The 19,290-nt window shown below is 37.0% G+C and overlaps 1 protein-coding gene across 1 annotated transcript; it reads right to left on the reverse strand.

Annotated features, from left to right (window-relative positions):
- Positions 1 to 7,237: 7,237 nt before the first annotated feature.
- Positions 7,238 to 18,914, reverse strand: LOC306754324 (PDZ and LIM domain protein 3-like). Its single transcript, XM_079238300.1, has 7 exons — positions 18,770 to 18,914; positions 12,642 to 12,793; positions 12,224 to 12,308; positions 11,892 to 12,079; positions 9,709 to 9,836; positions 9,164 to 9,275; positions 7,238 to 7,894 (listed from the first exon to the last, which is right to left on the reverse strand). The coding sequence occupies exons 1-7, from the start codon at positions 18,860 to 18,862 to the stop codon at positions 7,705 to 7,707; spliced, it is 948 nt and encodes a 315-aa protein (XP_079094426.1). The 5' UTR covers positions 18,863 to 18,914; the 3' UTR covers positions 7,238 to 7,704.
- Positions 18,915 to 19,290: the final 376 nt, after the last annotated feature.

Consider the following 19,290-nt stretch of genomic DNA (forward strand, 5'->3'; position numbering starts at 1 on the left):
ATTATCATCTCTATGCCGTTATTTTTAGGACACAAATTACAGTATATCTGAATTTCTGTTTTAAAATGTGAGCAATAGAGGGTATATGAAGATATGTTAAGATTTCTGCCAATATTTTTTATTAGACGATTTGATTTAATCAGATGGCATCAAATTGCAATTTAACCCTTATGCTCTCTTTTCCTATGTTTCATCTCCCCACGACTCATAAGATCAACTGATGCACCTCTATCTTAACTGCTGTATCCAAACTAATGATCAGCAACATCAAACTCACTCAAGTAGATCAATAGCCTCAGCCAGATGTGTTGGAAGGGGTTTTCTGACAGTTTGGTGCCTGTAAAACACTAGAAGCTGAAAGCATCAGAAGTAGACTCTGCCATTGCTGAAGTGGCATTTCAGAAGAGGTCATCAGTGCATGTCAGAAGAGATGATTGTAGTATTTTTTAAAGGTATCAAGGAAATCTGGAAGGACTTGTGCAGTTCTTGGATCTTCAAACAGCCGTGGGAAATTTTAAATGTAACTTTTAAAATAAAATGAATACAAAAACACAGAGCTTCATCAAATTTTGCAGCTGTTTGACGCTGAAGGGGACAGTGGTTGACTGTCTGCTGACCAATAGCAGTGTGTGGGCATTGTATGGAACATTGCCAATACATAACAAAGGAAACAATTTTATTTCCAACAACAACAACAACCTGATGTTAAATTTAGATGAAAACTTGTCAGTTTGACTCTAATCTTCATATCCAGCTTAATGTGACACAACATGTAACATTTATCATGCCAGCTCATGTCAATGGGGGTAAGGGGCTGCAGTGTTGCTGAGAGTTAGACCATGTTCACACTGCTGCTCTAAATGCTCAGTTCTGATGTGTTTTTGAAAATGACTCAGCATCAAAAACTAATGTTGGAAGTATTGTGAAGTGTAATGTTATTTGCATTCATCATTACAACATTATGGCCAGATTATAAAAATCTTTCAGTGAGTAACACAAAGAGATTGTGAACATGGTATCTTGCAGCCTGAAGTAGTTATAACAAAACTATCTCCAAATAAGATACTCCTATTAGTATCTGTAGATATACTGTCAAATAATATAAGTCCTGCTGTGATGCTGTCCCTGTCAGCAGACGGTAGCAGATACAAGGATTTCCCACCTCAGTAATAGCAATGCTGCAAGAAGGCACAAACCACAAAACGGCTGCTGGATTTGTCTACAGGCTCCCAAAGAAACACAACTTTTCAGGAAAATACAGAATGGAAAGTTCATTTGTTGACAGCACTCTGCCCCTAAATCTGTGTAGATAAATGGATATCAGTTGGCATCGCAAATGCAAGAAAGAAAAAGAAATTTACATCAAGTAAAACATTACTTAAATTATAAATTATAAATTATAATTTTAAGATATATTTCAAAAAGTAGCTCAGGTAGATTGAGACAGTTTTCACACATTGGTTGATCCGTAGAGTCCAGACATAAACCTCAGTGAGCATTTTGAAGGGTTGCTGGAGAGTACATTATGGATCCCTCACTCTTCCAGCATCAATACAACAAAAACAACCGACCAACCAACCAAACAAACAAAATAGAAAAAAAAAACTGGTAGAAAAAAAAAATAAAACAGAAACAACTAGAAAAGCACTCAGAGACCTCGGCCAAGTAGCTCATTTCCACCCATCTTGTGAAGAATCCTTATAATAATTTATGCTTCCCCTTTTTCTTCCAGATCACACCCAAAATGTAGTAAAATCTAAGTTAAACTGAGACCCAGTCTCAGAACAAAAAAAAAAGAAAAAAAACCCACAGAAATTCAGCAGTAGTTTTTTGCATAAAGTTACTAACATACAGACAGATAAACGTGGTCAAAAGCATGACGTCCTTGGCTGAGGTAAAAAGAAAAAAAACAATGCTGCTCTGGATGGTTTAAAAATGTTGTTAGATTTCACAATACAATCCAAACAATGGTAGATGAGAAAAGCTTCATAATAAATTTTTTTTTTGACTTGTTGATGAAATGTTGTGATTTTGTCAAACACTATGTGGTCAAGGAAAGATGCAGTTAGCATCTATGAGGACATACAGATGACAGCTGTACTGAAATGAGAATCAAACCAAACTTATTCTAAGTTGTGATGTGGGTTTTGCATCACAGCCCTAAAACTATTGATGCTCAACAAATATTCCACAAAATTGTCTTTGATAATGCAATCTCAGGCTCTTTCATCTATATATATACTATGAGTATAATAAAATAAAATATAATGCCTTTTATTGTCAGGGTTAATCAACATTGTCACAAGCGGATCATTCTCATTCCACTCTCCTCATATTCATGTACACAGTCTGTGTAACTGGGAAAATGTAAATGAACATTGCATGGAGTTATCTCTTTTCTTTAATAAAGGATGATCCAGTGTATCCTGTGCTTAAGGGGCTTTAAAAATGACAAACTGCAGCTCATTTTCTTAATGTTTAGAGAAAAGAAACTCTTACCATAGCTTTCTCTGAGACATTTCTGGGTGACCTCAGTTATGAAATTATCATCTAATCTCCTGTCTTATGCAACAGTGTGTTGGGACCTGGAGGCTCGCCAGAAGAACCTGATTCAGAAAGGAAATGCTGCTACGGTAGCCTGGAAGTTATCACTGAGTCTTTTCTGTTCATGCTAATTGCTGTGTGCACCTCTATGTGTCAGGTTAACCGGGGATCCCAAAGTGTCAGAACTGCTTCAGTCATGTTGCCTCGGTAACAAAAAGTAAGATCTCCTATATGTGATTTACTGCTTTTAAAACTGATTTTAAAAAGGGGTCATTTATGATCAAATTCTGAAGCCAATATTCATCAAAAAAAATGTAATTAGATTTTATTTGCTGATTGATCATCAAATTTTGTTTTTTGGCTTGACACACATAAAATTAACTTAAATAAACTTATAAACTTAGTTGTGTTCATTTTTCCGACACATAGATGAATATATAAATGTATTCATTTAAAGTTTACAAAAAAGTGAATATGTATATGTACAACAGGAGTCTCCAATTCTGGTCCTTGTGAGGTACTGTTCTGCAGGTTTTAGAGGTTCCCTGGTGCAATCTTTTAAAATGAAACGGTTCTCCAGCAACTTGTTGTTCTTCTGCACCTGCCTTTAAATGAGCTATTGATTCAGGTCAGGTGTGTCACAGCGGGAAAACACTTAAACCTGCAGGATGGTTGTTCATGAGGACTGGAGCTGGAGACCCCTCATGTACAAGATTGCTTCAGCTTTGATATTTATCGGGGTCTTTGCTATGAAGCTAGTTGAAATTGCAGAGGGATGTAGATATTTGTGTTGAGCATTGAGCAGAAAACTGACTGTAGACTTTCCTGGTAGACAGAAGAAAGGAGTTCCTCTTCTCGCTTGACTTGGCTTTGTCTGAGGCTTGTAATTACCTTTAGTCAGTTTTCCAGTGATTATACTGGTGTTCAGGACTTGAAGAGCTCTTCCTGTTGACCATGTCCTCACTGATTTACTTTGCGTGTACGTGAGGAGCCATCGGACTGGGACATTAGCTTTCTCTCTCCATTTTTAGCAGGCTATTGATGGTGTATTCGGCATTAAGTCAATAATTGTTTCTTTAGCTGTCTGACATTATTGAGCAGCTGCTCCTGTCACAAAGATTCCCCTCAGGATGAGGATACTCCACTAGCTGATCAAGAAGAATGAACAATGGTTTTGAAACAAATTAAATTCGACCTTCTTTGCTAATGGGTTTTGCTTCTGTGCTTTCATAAAAAAAAAAAGCACTTAAATCCTGCCCCAAATCTATCTTTTGGCTTTCCTTTCTCATGTATTCCTTTTTTATTAATGCTATTTGTCAGCTGAATATCGATTTAGTCTAAACAATAAGTTCTGTTGTGCAATAATTAAGTGAGCTCACCTGCAGAATGCAAAATAAAAGCATACTGACTGGAGATAGCTTTCTAAATTTAGTCCCAAGTCTTTTGTGTTGTGAGCATGTTTAAATGGGGAACTTGTAGTGTATGTGTAAGGGAAGAATATGGATCAAACACCTGTATTATTATTAATGAATGAGGCAAAACAATTTAAGTAAATCAATAAATTTTTTTGTTACAATATAAACCCCAGTTTCTCCACGAACTTCAAGTTTAGTTTTAACACAAGTGATTGCCAAAACCATTTCATATCTGACAACTCAATGTTAGCTTGACCTAATCCAAAATGCCATGTTAGTGTTCTTTCAACTAAGGTTTTAAAATATTATAGTAAAAGATGTTATTATGACATAAATAAACTTAGTGCAACAACAAAAAAAAAGATAGTTTTGTTTGGTGTGTTGACCATTCCTCCTTTGTGATTTTACCAGTTGTTGGTGTAGGGCTGCATCATTTGACAAATGACAAATCAGTTACCTTTTACCAAGGTAATATTGTAGAAATTGTGCGTTTATGTGGCATGAGTAACATAGCTAAATATGTGGGGAGTACATCCCCAAAAATGTGCCAGAATCCTCAGCAATAATTTCCTTTTGGAATTTGCTCTGGAGTTTCTTGGTGGATTGAATGATTGTGCTCTCCCACAGTAAAAATAATAACAACAATGTTAATAATAATAACAATACTAACACATTTTGACCATCTCTACAGTGTTCAATCGACACTTTGTAGCACATGCTATTGAAACTGTACAATGATTTTAGAGCAAATGGTTTTAACTTTAGGACCAAGTAAAAACACTATACTGTAATCTATAAGTTCCAAATACACAAACTGATGTTTCTTTACTGTGTTTTTTGATGACCATATATAGTCATATATAATCCTGATCAAAATCTTAAGACCACTTGAAAAATTGCTAGAAAATACCTTTTGCACATTTGGATCGCAATGAGATTTTAAGTAGAGCTACAATATGCAAAAGCAAGAAGGGGGAATGTGACAAAAAGCACTTTGAAAAAGTAGTTTATTGAAAACAACAATTAAACTGAAATAGGCTGTTTTATCAGCTGATCAAAAGTTTAAGACCATCGCTCACGAAATAACAAAAAAACTCTCCAAACCAGAACAAACATGTTTCTCAGTTGGACTCAGTAATGAGTAGCTCCACTGTTCTTGTTGATCACTTCAAAAATTCTTTTGGGCATGCTTGATGCAAGTGTTTCCAGGAGGCTAGTGGGCACAATGCTCCAAGGGGTGAAGATGGCTTCACGAAGGGCATCAACAGTCTGGAACTCATGACCATTTTTATAAACTTCCCTTGCCATCCATCCCCAAATGTTCTCTATGGGATTTAAATCAGGGGAACATGCAAGATGGTCCAAAAGAGTGATGTTATTCTCCCTGAAGAAGTCTTTTGTCAAGCGAGCATTGTGAACTGCAGCGTTGTCCTGTTGAAAAACCCAGCTGTTACCACACAGACAAGACCCTCAGTCATGAGGGATGCCTGCTGCAACATCTGAACATAACCAGCCGCCGTCTGAAGACCCTGCACCACCTGAGGCTCCAGTGCTCCATTGAATGAAAAAACACCTCAGATCATGATGGACCCCCTCCACTGTGCCGGGTAGAAAACATCTCAGGTGGGATCTCCTTGTCATGCCGGAAACGTTGGAAGCCATCTGGACCGTCAAGGTTAAATTTTTTCTCATCAGAGAATAAAACTTTTTTTCCACCTTTCAATGTCCCATGTTTGATGCTCCATGGCAAAGTGGAAACAGGAAGTTTTGTGGCGTTGAGGGAGACGAGGTCTTTGAATTTGTTTTTTTTTCTCGCAGATGCCGTCTGATGGTTATTGTGCTGCAGTCAGCACCAGTAAAGGCCTTAACTTGGGTTGAGGATCGTCTTGTGCCTTGACAGACAGCCAATCGGATCCTCCGGCTCAGTGCAGGTGTCATTTTTTTGGGTCTACCACTTGACTTTTTTGTTCCATAATATTTAGGATCTTTCAAAAAATGTAGAATGACTGTCTTACTGCGTCCGACCCCAGCAGCAATGGCACACTTTGATAGGCCTTGCTTATGCAGCTCGATGATCCAACCACGTTCAAGAAGAGAAAGCATCTTAGCTTTAGCCATCAGGAAGGCATGACCGTGTGAAAACACGACAGAAAATGAAAATTTTAAGCAGATCTTGGCTTTTATAGACTGTGGTCTTAAACTTTTGATCAGCTGATAAACAACCAATTTCAGTTTAATTGTTGTTTTCTATAAATTACTTTTTCAAAGTGCTTTTTGTCACATTCCCCCTTCTTGCTTTTGCATATTGTAGCTCTACTTAAAATCTCATTGAGATCCAAATATGCAAAAGGTACATTCTGGCAATTTTTCAGCTGGTCTTAAGATTTTGATCAGGACTGTATATATTTGACTATATATATATATATATATATATATATATATATATATATATATATATATATATATATATATATATGTGTGTGTGTGTATTTCTAAATAGCAATACTGTGACTGCTTTCACTGCCTCAACATTGATTTCTTTGGAAAAAGTTTCTCATTTCAATCTGATCTGCACAATAAACTAAATTAGTTCCAGAATTGATGCGATTGATTAGTTTTTTTTTCAGCTGGCATAACTTCGTCTTTTCGGAAATAAGCCAATCACTGACAAAGTGATATTTTGTACCCTTGTCAAACTTTTCTCATTCATTTGAGTTTTTTTTTTTACAACATACTCAAGAAATATTGAAGTACTTCCATTTAAACATGGCATACAAATGGAAGTTTATGTTTAATGGAATATAGATAAAGCCATGTAATTTTGAATCCCTTAACTTTTGTAACTTAAGAAAAACTTGTTTGTTCTGCTTGTTTTGTCCAATGCTTTTTTCCTTTATTCTTCTGTCTCTCACTTCTTTATTTTTGGACAATTATATAGTCTCTTCCAGGACTGAATACCTAGATAAGTGTCTCGTGTGTGTATAATCTAAACACGTGGGTTGCTTGTACCCACGCAGAGACAGCGATCGGTTTGTAGGTTGTTTTTTGTTTATCTTTATTTATAAGTAATGAAACCATCAGATGTAACAATTGTACAAAGTTATTTGGGCATGAAAACACTGATAAAACTTTTGATTTGTATCAAAGCAAATTTTTCTCCACTATAAAACTTGTGCAGCAGTGAGTTAAATTATACAGTGCAGGATCCTCTTCAGTCTGTTTGATGAGAGGAAACACATAACCGGCTGTCTGCTTTTACCTATTTAGCTTTACTTTTTATAATTTATGTATTACTTATAATAATCTGCTAACTTGTTTTTCTTAAAGGTCCCATTAACATGTGTGTTACCTATTTGGATGGAGGATACAAGCATTTTATGCAAAGGAAAATCCATAAAAGCAATATTATCATCTAAAAACCAATCATATTCAAAAAGATAAGCACTTATCAAATTTAATGGACACAGAACAAGTGTGAATTAATATAGAATAATGCCTATTTAATTGATTAACCTTATATTATTACAGTCTTATGATGCTGGACAGTTATACTTTGTTGGTGTTGTCCAGTATTTGTAACATGAAATCTGTATTTGACAACACCTTAGACTTTATTAGGAAGGCATCAAACTGCCAGGGTATAAAATGCTTTGTTGTGACTACCAGAGAGATAGTCCCATTAGTATGTGTCATACCAATCAGATTATTTTGCATGTGTTCATGTCAGTGCTCATAAAATGGGGATCTAGGCAGTAGGAAATGCTGTGACGAGATCGTGCCCCTCTGGTGGTCTCATTCTGGCACGAGCATGGGTCTCACAGTACAGCTGCCCCTCCACAAAGAAATAGCCCTTTTGTTTCAGGTTGATGTCACAGTCGGAACACACGAAGCAGCCGGGGTGATGATATTTGTCCCGGGCTTTCACCACTGTCCCACTGTAACATCAAAAAAAGAGGTGTCAACTTTATAACACATGAAAGAAATGTGTTTTTACCTTTTTAACTGGAAAACTCAGGTGTACATGCTTCAAAGACTGAAAACATGACAGGTTGAATAGGTAATGGATGGGAAAGATTCATTTTATGAAACCAAACTGATTATATGACTTCCCTACTGCTTAGATAAGCCCCTCCCACTTTTATGGATTTATATCTCTTCTATTCTTATCTTGTTTGCATGCTCACACACTCATTTGCATTATTTGGACCAGCTGGTCTCAAACTGGGGGTCCCAGGATAATGTCAGGGGGTCGCTGGATTGTTGTAATATAGATCAAGTAGCAGTCAAAAGTTGGGACACTTTCCCATTGGATAGAATGGGAAAGTGTCATATCCCACAGTATTTGCAATAATTGTTGGATTATAACGTGCTGTGTGGTGTATATATATATACAGAAATGTACATTTTTATACCACCTCAGCAACGTTACAATCACCAGGTTCTCCAGTTTTAGCTTTTTTCATGACCCCCTGTTAAAATCCAAAAATAATTTAGTACTGACATTTTAAGTTCTTTATAAACATTGTGTCTTAAAGATCTCACAGTTCCATATTTGTCCAACTGGGCACTTTTCGTCGGACTGCAAGTTTCCTTGTGCTTCCTAAAGTTTGTACCAGAACAATGGAAGGTGGAGCCTTCAGATTTTAGGCTCCTCTGTTTTTCTATCAGTCAATTCGGGTTCAAAGGGCAGATATAAGTTTTAAATACACTTAAGAATTTATTTTTTATAAAGGACAAAGCGAACAGCTACTCTTCCTGAGATTGCTTTTGCTGGATGTTTTTCCTTCCTGTTAAAGGAAAGTTTTTCCTTTTCTAACGCTGCCTGATTGAATCAACAACAAACCCAAGTCCATCATTATTGTAAATTTATTTACTATAGATCACGCAGTGGACTTTTAGTACTTAACTTTAATAATAAAAGAATAAACACACACACATATACATAAATCTCATATATATCAATAAAAGGATAAAATCATATCTAAACACACTAAACATAACCTTCAGTCTACATACAACTGAATAGAAGATCTTTTCTGAATTACACATATAGCTTTACTTTTAAAAGCTGCAGCTGATGTGTCAGGTTCTTGTTATCTAAGTTCATCTTGTATTCTTGATGTACTTCTCTGGCCATTAGGCTTGTGTTGATGCATGTTGGGTCTTAATGTGAACTGCAGGTGATTTGTTCTATTTTTACTTACACAATCCCATTCCCACACTTGTCGCAGACAGGCAGTTTCTGCAGGTTTCCTGTAGGTGGAGTCGGTTTGGTGGTGGGGGCTTTTACTGTTCGAGTCACAATGGGACGAGTGCCTGCCCACAGGGGACAAGAAAGGACTCAAGAAAACAACCCTTCTTGATGGAAACATATGCCTTAAAGCAACACATATGAAATGCATAAACCAGAAGCACTTCAGGAAGAAGGTGTCAGGCTACAATAGCCCCTTGAATATTAAATGATGCCTTTGTAAGCATATTTTTATACTTACACATTTTTATCATCTCAGTAAAGGGCTTTTGTACTGACATATTGGGCTGAACTTAAACAACAGAGCACTTGAATAATAAAGGAAACACAATGTGCTTGTGATTAGTGTAATACATTGTGGGGCCTCCACAAAGTACTCATGTCTCATATTGAATAAATCATCGAATGGTACTTAAAGTGTTTATGATTTCCTGAAGTGATTGATAGATCTGCAGTTAAGCCATCGAAAGAACGTAGATGATAAAACAAAGAGCTCACCATCACTCTCAATAAATTCCTGGAGGGCTTTAAAGGAGCCAGACTGTTGAGGCTCTTGGGGGTCCTCCTGATCCTTCTGTAACATCCGGTACACATCAGAATCTGCGATGCTGGTCAAGGCCCTGGGACTGACAAGTGTGTGCAGACAAAGGTTTAGGGTCAAATTGGTTGAAACACAAACATACACTTTCCTAACATCTCTTTCTGACATTTAGAGATATAAATTATGCATTTCCTTTTAAATGTCATTGTCCTGAAGCAGATGATCAGTAAATCAGCAGCTAAGGTGAGGGTGATGAGTGTGAGAAATCGCAACACGCTAACTCAGCTTTAAAACAAAATAATGTGGTTGCATACTTAAGACTATCAAAGATCATTTCACATATTGAGAAAAGAATGTTAATTAATGCATAATTTCAGGTGACTGGCGAGGTGTCTAGGGTCTACCCTGCCTGAAGACTGCTGGGATCGGCTCCAGCTTCCTTGCGACCCTTCATCAGATTAAGCAGTTAGGATGGATAATTTCAGCTGCATTTGACTGTAAGCTAATGAAACAATACAACATTATGTAAAGATACTCATGGATACTTTTAATGTTTGCATAAATAATTATTCTTTTTAGTCATTCAATGTGTTGTAGACCATGCAACCTAGAGAGTAATGCATGCCTTTGGTTCCATATTGTTCACGTCTTAAACACCTTGTGCCTGAAAGCCTAATGAAATCCACATGACTGTGTGGGAAGCTGAAGCTGAACATATTGCAGAACATGTCTGAATGGCACAGTGATTTGTTAGGTGAGTAAATTAATATTGAAACTGTGAAAAACACTGTTAAATGCTTCTGATACTTTAATAATTGTCACACATGAACTATTTCAATTTAAATGATAATAAAATAAATATATAATATATTACATATTGTATATATATATATATATATATATATATATATATATATATATATATATATATATATATGTGTGTATAATAACAATTAAACATGTACAGAAAAAAAATATTTGGCCTGAAGGTGGCGCCACAGGAGAGGCCTCATCCTTCAGAAATAAAGTCTTTGAGGAAGTACTATGATTTCAGTTCAGCTTTATGGAGGGTTTTTAAAAAGATATAATGTTAATCAGTCTAAATAATACTCTTAAAGTTGATTATTTTATTAACACGAGTTTGCAAAATAAGTAAATCACTTAGAAATGAACCTCATTCATCATCACCATCGTCGTCAAAAAGAGTTGTATGTCTGAGACAAGTGAAAAAAAAAGATAAAAAGCATAACACCCTTAGTTTGTATAATAATTTTTAAGACATGCTCTATATTTTGGTTTTTCCAAGTGTAATTAGTTTCTCAGTTGACAAGGAAGATTTACCTGATCTGAAACACAAATACCAGACTTGGAACTCACAACTGCTGAAAGTGATTTTACAGGAAGCATCTTTTGTCATCTAAAAAAATTAAAGTTAGGCCAAGTAGGTAAGTTTTGTTCTTCTCTCAACCAACTTTGTATCCAGCTAAAACTGTGGTAAGGTTGTTGTAATATTCATTAAATTGAGAAATGCATTCGTAATCTCACTGACTGTCAAACAGAATCATTAAACATGATTTTACCAGTTTCTAATTGTTGTGTCTCCACAGACATGCAGCTTATCTGTTTGAAACAGCCTTTTTATTGTTGCGGATATTATTCTGAGACTGCTCAAAAACTTTTGCATTCGCAGAAAAAAAGAAAAAAATTAAACAAAAGAAAAAATATATCCTTGCACTTTTGAAGTGTTTTAATATTTTGCATTAAACAAACTATCCTAAAATGTCTCTTTAAAGCCCAATTCCCAAAAAGAACACTTTTTTCTTTTTTTTTTTTTTTTTTTTTTCTCCTTTTTGCGGCAAAATTAGAGACCTATTTGGATCGTCTGGCCTGACTGGACTTTGTTACCATGTTGAGGCTGTAACAGATGACCAATGGAAAACAACCGTGCTGATGTCAGTTCTGCACTAAGTTAGAAAAAGATTTGAAAATAATGTTATGAGCAATATGAAGTCTAAGAAAATTACTGACTCTGTCATATACTTTTAGCTACATGACATTTTGGCTGATATACAGGCAGCAAGGCAGGCAGAGAACAGGTACTGTGTAAAACCAGTTTGCTGTGTTTAGCTGCCGTGTGCACCTCTCTGGTTTGTGTTGAACCAGGCCTCGGATTTGTCCTTCCATGGCATCCTGGATATTTCCCGAGGAGTAGAGGCCTATTGGAGTGTTGTAGGATGTGCTGACCACCTGCCTCTTGTCATCAATGTTTGCTGCTGCAACAAACGGCTGAGCTTTTCTGTTGTGTGCAGCACCGATTGGTTTGTATTCCTGTAAAGAAAGGAAAAGAAAAGAATCAGACATAAAGATATTTTAACAAGGCCGTCGTTGAGACAACATGGACACATACTTGAAGAACTGCACAAAGACAAACACAATAGTAAATATGTGCGTCTTGTTTTCAGTGATACAAACCTGCTGTCCTGCTTCAAGGTTTAATTTAAATGGATGAGCTCTGCCGTCCTCCATAACGCGAGGCGACCACAGTCTGGATTCATTCCTGGAAACAAACAAAGACGCATCCTGATCAGAAGGTCATCTCATTGTGATTCTGAACCTATAAAACATTCATAATGTCAAAGCAGTTATAAAATCCTTCATATGAGAAAACCATCAGAGAGAACTCCTAAACACCATGTAGCCCAACACTATAAAAAATAAACTCATCATGAGATTTCTGACAGAAAATGAAATAATAACTGCTTAAAAAATCACACGCTGAAAGATTAATCAACTTAATGTCTTTACAAAGCCAAAGTGCCCCCCTCCTCCATCCATCCATCCCTTTTCTTCCTATCACTATTTTGTGGGCATGTTCATGCTGAGAAACAACCTTTCAACTGTCAGACAGAGCTGATTAGTGGATTCCTTAATCTTGTTTTGGGCTTCACAGTGGAGCATGTCTGCGGCTGGTGCTCCCTCGATGGCCAGGATGATGTCACCGGCGCACAAGTTGGCATTGGACGCCTTACTGCCAGGCGTGATCTGGAATTGAACAGATGAAGGGATAAACATGGTTCGTACAAAAGGCAAACAGTGAAGATACAAATAGATGGCATATTTAAAGACAACAAAGCACCACAGACAGCTTGTTACTGCCAAAAACCACATGTGCTACTGTCACTTTACATGGGAATCACCCATTATAGTACATGACAGTACAATTACTGTGGCTCAGAGAGTTGTGGCAGGTTAGTATCATCAATGAACACAACTGCTGTACTGCATGAGTGTGTGCTGCTGCTGTCGCTGAGGTGTACCTGCAGAGAGCTGATCAATTAGACCAACTAAATGTGATCAGTTAGATTTCCAGATACAACACCCGTTTTCTCCATTTGCACATGGTTGCTTGTCAGATTATTGCTGCTTATTTCCAGCCAACTTTATTGACCCATCTGTGCTAACATGAGGTGGTCATCAATACTGCAACTCGTTGCACTCGTGGTGACAGAGATTCACAGATTAAATGATTATATGTGCAAAATATAGATTTAAAATAATAAATAGCTGATTCCTTCTGTTTTTTTTAAATGAAACATAAACGAATCAGTAAAAGCTGTTCTAATCTGTTGCTGCCGAGGTTGTATCTATTTATGTTATTCTACTTATGCTGACCTGAAGACTTGTAATCAGTGAAAGCCCCACTTTAGGTTTTAGTTGACTTTTTTCTCTTTTAGCTGTCATACCACTTCATTAAATATAAAAAGATGAATACTAATTACAAGCTATTCTTAGTTCCAAGGACAAACAACAACATCCCATCCTCAGATTCAGGAAATGACTAAGTGTCACGAGCCAGGGGTTATGAGAAATCTGTGACCTGAAGACTGGGGTGTTATGGGGCAGAGAGGGTTGGAACACCATGGATCAGAACATCAGTAAAGTGGTGAGAAAGAAAGCCAACTTTTGTTTGAATAAGTTTTGTCTGAATCCAAATGTTATTCTTTTAAGTCACTGCACAAGTCAATAGAGCTTCTATACACTCCATAGACGAATCTGTGCAAAGACCAGAAGTAAACCCTCCACTGTTGTGGTGACATTTCTGTGCTCGTCAGAATGGGAGAGAAGAGAATCTGGATATTATTAGAACAGATTCACTTCTGACAGAATCACTAACCAGTTGTGCAAAATAACTGGTTTAAATTGTTGTGCTTAGAAGCATTTTATGTAACTTGTCCTTCATTGCATTTTAAAAAAGAAATATTATTAGACTGTTAATTTTCTTTTTCAGCAGCTTCATGATAAATATTTTAAACAATGGATAATATAACTTTCATAATAACAGAGCATATTTTAAATCATTTTGCCTAATCTCTCAGAAAGCAGAGTGCGGTGGGATCATCTTCAGATACCTACGAGCAGCTTAAACACATGGAAAGCTTTCCTTCCAAACTCACGTATGGTCACATTTCAGGAAATGTTTTTATGTGATCCAGAATTGCCAGAACTTCAGGATCATTTGGTAACTCTTGATGTAAGCTTGAAATGTTGCTTATTCTTCTGTGTTGGCCCAATGGTGGACTGGCAACCTGTCCAGGGTGGGCCCTGCCTTTTGCCCAATGATTGCTGGGACAGACTCAAGCTTCCTCGAGACCCTTAATGAGACTAAGCAGTTAAGAGAATGAAAGAATGAATTTTACATGGTTACAATTTATAACATGGTGTTGTATCCGTGTGGTTTTATGATGGGAAAAGTCACAAACAACTGATTGGTACGACAACAAAAGAGTAAAAATAAAATACTGAATGTGAGCCATCACTCTGTGTGTGTTTCCAACCATCACCTTGTAGATTTAAGCTCTAAATCCTAACTGAGAGTGGAGAAAATGAGTTAGAAAATGCCAACAGAAGGAAACAGTATTGGGAAAGATTAAAAACATCTCAATGCAAAAGTTAATTTTTTTAATATTACGATGACATTGAAAAATGCAGTCATGGTGCAATTTCTTTTTCTTTATATTAAATTTTTTGTTAAACTACAGCATTTTGTGTCTTGCACTGAAGTAGCTACAATGTTTTGACATTAAAATTTTCACCAGAATCATTGGGGGGTTTTAAGCACGAAAAATGAAGAGAAGTCTACAGCAGACCCCCGAGAGATGCTGTGGAAGCCAGAAATAATCCCTTTAACTTCCAGACTAGCAATTTCATTTGTGGAAAACTATATTTGGTAACATTATGTGTCTTAAAAAGATTAAACAAGGCTTACTCTTATAAAGTGAATTTATTAATAGATCAGGATTTTTTTTTTTTTTTTTACTGATTATGATATGATCCGTTTATTTATTCTTTAAATACACAATATCTAAATAATATCAAATGTTGTATTAAAGTTGAGGGCATATGTAATCAGACATTAAAATCACAAAACAAAAATGACTGAAAACCAAAAATGTGTTGTTGTTTGCAGGTTAACTGGATAAATAAAACTAAACAAGTTCTCTTCGCATATTGCTTTAATTATGTAATGATGTCTGTCATTAGTATTTTTCATTGTTTGCTTTTGCAACTTGTCTGTCTTGAGAATCAAACTTTGCCTTGATACGTGTAACTTGAATAAAGATTAACAAGAATAACTTTTAAAAAAAAAAAAAAGGTTGAAGAAAACATTACAAATCAATTATTATCATTTATTATCTTAATTGAAGGTAATATCAGCAGACTTCCTGACGACCAGTAAATTCTGTCTTTCGCTCTCTTTACCTCTATAAATTCCTTTCAGGAATTCTGTGCGAGCCTTTTAAAATCTTAGTCTGTTCTTCATCACCGGCACTTCATCTCTTAATACAGTACTCAGCGGCCCGGGGCCCTGCATTTCTCCTGTCTAGGATCACATCATAATGTCCTTTTCTTTCCCTGTGTCTCACCTGGCCTAAATGTACCTACAAAATACATAACACAGACTCCACTAAGAAGCCCAACTATTCAATCAAACACACAGCAGAGATGATAAATCCTTCCTTGAGCTACATGTTCAACTTTTTCAGGACTTGCTGCACAAAACCTGTAGCTGGCTACCACGGCTGCTATGCATGTGTGTAAGCCGTCCGTCTCTCGTCACCGTGATCATATAAACATGTGCAATGACAGCTTCCAGATGGAATATGTATTCTGCCAACAAGTGATTACCATGAACAAGAACTTCCAAAGAGTTTGAAGAGTCAGAGAATATCTCAGGAAGTTCAAACTGAACTAAACATTCCTATTTCTACTGCGCGGGTCGTGACCTATACACACACATGTATTGCATTACTAGACATAGCAAACTAAACTACATGGAGTTGTTACACTGAAACTAAGATAAGATTAGGTCATGTGCTTATAAATAACTGGATGAAAGCTCTGAGAGGGGATGTGCTACGCTGCCAAAGAGGGAGCAGTAATTTACAGTGGAGCATTTGTTGGAGAACTGCCGTCAGACTGTTTTACTGCCTGATGTCTGAACTAAATCTGTCCAGAGATCTCCTTTTTCTGTGTTCTTTTGTTTCCACACAGCTCAGCTGTCGCTCAAAACATATATTTTTTTATTCCGTTATAGCAGGGTTTACATGTTTTGTTGCTTTCTTTCCAGCTTGTTCCCAGCTTGACTGAGTAGAGTACACAAACTTTACTTTACATGCACTTGCTATTTTCCTTTATTATCTCCTTTTTATGATTGTCTTCCAGAAAGTGGTACTGAAGAAACAGGATCCCAAAATAGAAATTAATAGCTGGAGGGTGAGAAATGTGCAGCAGTAATGAGCAGTTAGATAATCAACTGATTTGATTTGTACATTAAAGTGTGTAAATAGACTCCTTCTTTGAGCTATTTGTTTATTTTTTTCAGAACTTGGAGCACAAAGCAGGTTAAAGCTGGATACCTTATGACTTACAACAGACCTTTTAAAGTCATATAGTGAGCCCCCTGCAGAAGCCCATAAGGAGTTTTAGGCATTTTTCATGTATGTAGTATTTCATTTAAAGGCCATCTGTATTTTTAAGATTAGCAACACATCAAATTGTGTAAAATAAACTAAGTTGCATTTAGCAAGTTAATAGTAAACCATCCTTTTTTCCTGTCAGTTTTAAAGCAGAATTTTAGCATCTTTTAGTAAATTACTTCCCCATGATGAGAATAATGTAATTATTTTCTGTGGAAATTTAGACAGAGTGCCCCTTTAAGGCTCCTGTCTGGTAAAGAAAAGATGATCATTATTTGTGTTACCTGCCCTGACCATCAGGGAACAACTGCGAGCCACGAAGAAGAGGATGTTCCTGACCAAAAATGGCAGTGAACTCAGATCCGAGATTCACTTGTGTTTGACTAAGTGTTAAGTTCTCTGCAGGGATAAATCCTTTAGTTTATCACATGGGTACTTCTGCTCTCAAACTTTTGTTTTCAGAGAGATTCCTTCTTGTTTTTCTGACTCACATTAACCCTTCTTACTTTCCTCTCTGGTTCCATTTCCAACCCATCTCATTCCTCTACCATCACTGCTCTCTTACAGACGTCCGAGTGTCCATTAACACAACAGGTGTGTGGTTACTGGATAGAGCCAGGCATTTGCTATCTAACTATGCTTTTATTTAGTTTCTGAGGTCTTCCCCTAAATATAGATGAATCCTAACCCCAACCGAGTGGGATTACTGAACTCATATCTGAGTTTCTGTGACTCAGAGGATGAAGGCTCACAAATGAATCTAAACACTGACAGAGAAGCGAAAGATTTTACGCAGACTGTTTGCTTTTATAGCCTTGATAAGAGATCCTTCACCAGGCTAGAAAAGTGTGGAGAAATGTAAAATGTTAAATTAAATGGTGTAATGTATTTCCCCTCAATCCCATCATATTACATTTCTGATGGCAAGGAAGAGGATTTATTAGATCTTTGTGTGATTTTAGGAAAGATGCTATAAAAATATGCTATAATTTGATATCTTGAGAAATAATGCATCTTCCTTTCTCTGTGTTCATTCTGCTCTGTCTTTCATAAACATAGAAGCCAAAGCTCCAAACATTTTTTCTAAGCAGGAAATGGAGACTTAAGGATTCAGATCAGCTACATATTTATCTTTTCTAACTGTCTTCAAACAAGCGAGAGTACCTGCTACAGTCACACACTTCCCACTGGTTCCTCTGTACATGGAGAGTTTGGCATATGTGTTTAAGGAAATTCAAAACTTTGGTAGTTTGCAAGTTTACTGATCTGAATATTCTTCATTTCACCAGCAATTCTTTTACTCAAAGCAGTTTTTCCCAAAAAGAATAAGCTAGATGATGCTGTTGGTGGAGTCAAAGTGGACTTTGCTCATCTTCTGAACAGCCGTATTGTCACAACATATTACTGTATCTCATCATACCAGCCAGTTACAAACCCATTCTCTTCCTCTGCGTTGATTCAGCCGTCAGCTTGAAATGTCACGTAAGAATCCTGCGGTGCATCTTCCATTTTTTTTTTCTCCATTTGCACATATTTTATTATTTTCTTCAGTTTGTAACTGAAAATCAGTTATACGTGCTTCAGGATGAGTTTAAAAAAAAAAAAAAAAAAAAAAGAATATTACTATTCGCCAAAAGTCTTCAGTCTTAAATCCTCTTTCTAAGAAATATGTGTGTGTATGAATGTGTGTGTGCATGTCAGGGCACGATGTAAGCCGCTATTTGTATCTGAGCCTCTTGCATTTTACTGGAGCACAGGTGCAAGCTTCATACCACAACACAATGTTTCCAGAACGACCCCCCCCCCCCCATACTCAGGAAAGACTATGTTCATAGTAGAGAAAACTGTGATCCCTCTGAACCTCCAGAGGGAAAACATGCATTCATATGTGCAATTGCACCCAGTGGTACAGTTCATTTACTGCAGCATGTCTGCTCACATAACAAACTCACAAAAACATAAAAACAATATATAAGAAGAGCCATGAAAGCTGCTAAAAAAGGAAATGTGATGAGTGAAGGGAACTCCTTGTGTCACTCACTCTGGAGATGGTGAGCGGCTGGTTGAAGTCCTTTCCTCCTGTCAAGCGGAAACCCCAAGGGGCCGGCCCGTTCAGCACAACATTGAGTGGCATGACCCTTTAATTCCCCCAGCTGCTAGGGCAGCAGAGTGGAAACCACACACTGCTGGGATCACAGTTAGATAGCAGAGAAATACTAAAGTGATGGAGATTTTGAACCAAGCAGGGGTGGGGGGGTTACAGAGGGAGGGGAATAGACAGACCCCACCCCAGCTGTGAGGTAGTTGCTCAGATTTTGGGAACAGACTCAGACTGCACTACCAGCATTAGTGAACTTATTTCTTGGTTTTCTTTACCAGTACTTCTTTCCAAGCAGAAACCATTTTTTTCCCCCTTTAATTCATGTCCAACTTAAGTATTATTTGTGTTGCCTTCGTCCTCTTTTGGGCTCGGAGGCTGAGCTTACCGAGGTGGACACATGTAAACAGAGCTAAGACGTAAAGCAGCCTTTGTTAGAAGCCACTCACTGCTGGCACTTCTCA

Source organism: Telmatherina bonti, assembly GCF_933228915.1.
Source record: "Telmatherina bonti genome assembly, chromosome: 3".
Classification (NCBI taxonomy): Eukaryota; Metazoa; Chordata; class Actinopteri; order Atheriniformes; family Telmatherinidae; genus Telmatherina; species Telmatherina bonti.